General features: G+C 31.2%; 1 protein-coding gene across 1 annotated transcript; it reads right to left on the bottom strand.

The window, feature by feature from the left end:
* Positions 1–877: 877 nt before the first annotated feature.
* On the bottom strand, positions 878–3,660 carry LOC127118012 (ankyrin repeat-containing protein At5g02620). The gene is made up of 3 exons (XM_051048144.1): positions 2,601–3,660; positions 1,947–2,497; positions 878–1,863 (listed from the first exon to the last, which is right to left on the bottom strand). The coding sequence occupies exons 1-3, from the start codon at positions 3,406–3,408 to the stop codon at positions 1,162–1,164; spliced, it is 2,061 nt and encodes a 686-aa protein (XP_050904101.1). The 5' UTR covers positions 3,409–3,660; the 3' UTR covers positions 878–1,161.
* Positions 3,661–3,985: the final 325 nt, after the last annotated feature.

The raw sequence follows: 3,985 nt of genomic DNA, 5'->3' as shown, positions 1-3,985 counted from the left end.
ACCCGCTTGAGCTTGTTCTAACACCCTAAAACATTAAAGCCTCTGGCCTCCCCTACCAGCCTAAAGATGTCACTCATATGTTTTCTTTTGCTAGTATATAAATCAAATCTTTTTATAAAGTAAATAAATAAATATTATTAAATTACTAATAAATCAATATATAAAATTCACTAAGGCATTAATAATAAGTAACGCCTAAATCTATTTATACTAAATACCAAAAATTTACAAACTCCAATGTGAAATAGTTATAGGAAATTTATAGCTATGAATCTAAATAAAATAATAAATATTTAGGTTTTAATGTTTTCCTATATAATGTAGAAATCGCTCAAGTCATTAGGTTTCTGAATGTTTATGATCAAGGAGGCATATTCAAAAGCGAGGGAGATTGGAATATGCACGTCATCATTATTTGTAAGTTGCAAAATCTTCCTGAAGAGCTGAAGGGAAAATTATATTATGTGGTCTTGGGAAAGCGAGCCTACCTAAAGACCTAACGAAAACACTTTTGAGCTCATCAACGTAAGTTACAAAATATAGATAATAATTAGTAAATTGAAGAAAAAGTTATTCCCTCTCAAATTCTAAAAATCCTACATTTTTTTTGAACCCTGAATCAGGGATTGCTTCTCTTTCTTATGTCTATTTTTAGATAGGGTAATGTTAACTTTAATCTTAGAGGCAAAAGTTAAGAATTAATTATAGAAATATTTTCTTGAAACTTATATATGGTCTTTATCAAAATTTTATAATTAATGTTTTCACTACTTTTTTCAATATAAATTTTTTATTTATGAATTTTTTAATATATGTCCTTGGGACACAAGTTAACAGTACTCTTCTAGATAATCGTCGTGCCTTTTTCTATTGCTTTGCATTTTTATTGGCTCCTTGTTTATTTTTGAAGTACTTATTAATATTTTTATATTTCTGATTCAAAAAACATAGAGGAGATATAGTTTTGCCAAATAACCATATCGTAGTATATGAATAGATGTCCATGGCCAAATACATCATTTCTTAAACTAATCAAAACGGAGACGATGCACATTAATTTGTTGCTTGTACACACGAGAAAGACATGCATATTAATTAGAATATAGGAACATAAATAAATATCAAACAAACACGCCAAAACAGAGATAATGCACATTAATCCTAAGGTTTTAGACCTTTATCCATTTTACATTCACTTCGTGATGCTAAATAAAGGAAAGGGTATTTAGAAATATATCTCAGTGGCTTTATAGTTGACGATGATGGAAGGAAAAGGAGTATGTATAGAAAAATCACAATGATAATGAATATCACACTCATTACCAAAAACACGTTGGCCAACCAATAAAGCTCACTGATGACAGTGTAGAGACCAGTCATGAAAGCCAAAGATAATGAAATGAGAGCGACTCCAAGAAGTGGCATCACATTTTTGAGAGTGAGACTCACCAATTCAGTTAATCCCAGCGTTGCCCAAAAGAGTATGATTGTAGCACTAATGGAACTGAAAAATGATATTGTGATGAAGATAATGAAAAATTGAAACATTGCATGATTTAAGTTATTCGCTTTCCCATCTGCTTCACCCGGAACAGCAAAACATCCCGCTATAGATGCTGTTACTATAAGGGTTGAAACAATTGTGAGGTTTTCCAATCTGTCTTTATATCTTTCTGAAACATTTTCTTTTTTTTTACTTTGTTTATCACATTGTTGATATTCTTCAACGAAACTTATGTTTTTTTCTCTAACTAGTTCTGTTTTTTTTGAATTTGAATCACTTGGCTTCAATTCAGTATGGAGTCTTAATTTCTTTGGACTTTGCTTTCCACCAGCTGATTTCAATGCAGTCCATGTAAGATGCTGTAAATGTTGCAAACATTGTTAAAACAGCTAAACCAGTGTTTACATTTTATTAAAGCTTGAAAGAGGATAAAACTACTTGCCTGTCTCAAAGATGATTTTCCAACCTCGTAAAGTACATTAACAATGTCAAGAGCTGTTTCATTGTTTTTGTTAACCAAATCAAGATTCACTCTTTTGTTTTTATCATTAACTAAGTAGTACACAGTACTAGGATGACATGATCTTGCAGCCAAATGCAAAGGAGTTTCTCCTTTATTATCCTTTTGATTTATCAGTTTATGATGTTCAGGAATTTCACTTTGTAATATGTAGCATATCACCTCGTGTTTTCCATGCTTTGCTGCAATGTGAAGAATATTACGCTCATAACAACTGTCAAGCATCTCTGTTGGATCTGGATAATATTGTAACAAATTCTTCACTACTTCCACATGTCCTCCATAAGATGCTAGATGGATCGGGAAATAACCATATTTGTCCCTTTGAATGGTGCAACATTTACATAATCCAAGTAATAAATCAACACATTCAAGGGAACCTATGAATGCGGCATAATGAAGAGGAAGCCTTTGATGTTTGTCCATTGAATGGATCCAAGTTGGCTTGTGTTTTAGTATGATCCTCAACATTTCTGATACAAAAACATAAATGTTATAGTCAATAATCTCTAATAGGAGTCTCGATGTCAGTTAGGTGATGCTAATTAGATTTTTGTCATAAGTTGTAATTCGTACCTGGATTATGCATCCTGATTGCCGCTAACAAGGGTGATAATCCTTTTATCAAAAGATCATCCTTGCAACACTTGTCTAATATTAGGTTGACCGCATCCTTGTTTCCATTTTCAACTGCAAGGTAAAGTACTGTTTTCTCTGCATGATTAACAATATTTATTGCATAATCATAACAATATTTCCTCCAAATCAAATCCTCACAAATTTTGAAAATCTTATCACTGCTCTTTTCACATAACATTGCTTCGTGTAACACAGTGTTACCATGCTTATTCTGCGTTGTCAATAATACGAATAGCTCACCCATGCTTTCTTTTTCATATTTGTTAACCAAGTATTTTTCATAAAATTGAATTATGTAATTACTATAACTTTTTAATAACTTTTCAACAATTGAAAACTTTCCAGCTCTTGCAGCAACATGTACGGCATTATCCTTGTTTTTGTTAACTCTTGGCACACGGTCGAGGTCATCTTCAATTAAACGAGTAACAATTTCATCATTACCGTTCCAAGCTGCAATATGTAACTCACTGTTTTCCATAGGAGTCTCGATGTCAGTTAGATGAAAACATGTTATAATGGTCTCAATTTCTGAGGGTTCAATTTCAAGTTCAGGATCCATCTCTCTTCTATTCAATTCCTTTAATAAGGCTTCATCTTGATGTGGATTAACTAGAGCAGAAAGAGGTTGAATTTTATGTTCAATTCCAAATTCCATTTCATTAATGATCTCCACTAATATGGCTTCATCTCCAAATGGATTATTAACCAAAAAGCTATAAAGTCGCCCATGGTTACGCTGCATATTGAAATCTCAACCGGTTGATGAGAGATTGTGTCTTGAATATTTGCAAGACAAAATTTGAAATATTAATGAATATTTTGATATAAGTTCAACTTTATGTATTGGATGATTAGAACAATATACTGTAAAAAAATTAGTATTGATCTAATATATATGAGAGAATATTAAAATGCGGAAAATGTAGAATGATGTGTAAAAGAATAAGTATTTAATGACATACCAAAATAATGTCTAAAGTGCTTCAAAGTTCTAGTGATAACTCTGTAAAATATTTACATCTATCTATCTATATATATGATAGTTTAAGTGACTCTTCAAAGTTCTTTACGTGTGTATTGCTACTTATTTACTCTCTCTTTTCCTCTGCAATTAAAGAACAATTCTTTTCTCTTTTCACAATAAAAGGTATATATCCTCCCTTTCTTCATTTGGAAGGACGAAACAAGTTTTCCAAAAGAGTAACATCCCATAGTTTTTCCGTTCATTTGGTAGACTTAGGGCTAATATTTTATGATTATTATTTAATCATGTTTTTCTAACATTAAATTTAACATCATAAAATTAAAAAAAAGAGTGA

This window comes from Lathyrus oleraceus, chromosome 2, assembly GCF_024323335.1.
Source record: "Lathyrus oleraceus cultivar Zhongwan6 chromosome 2, CAAS_Psat_ZW6_1.0, whole genome shotgun sequence".
Classification (NCBI taxonomy): Eukaryota; Viridiplantae; Streptophyta; class Magnoliopsida; order Fabales; family Fabaceae; genus Lathyrus; species Lathyrus oleraceus.
The sequence above is the reverse complement of the archived record's forward strand: the minus strand, read 5'-3'. Positions and strand labels throughout refer to the sequence as shown.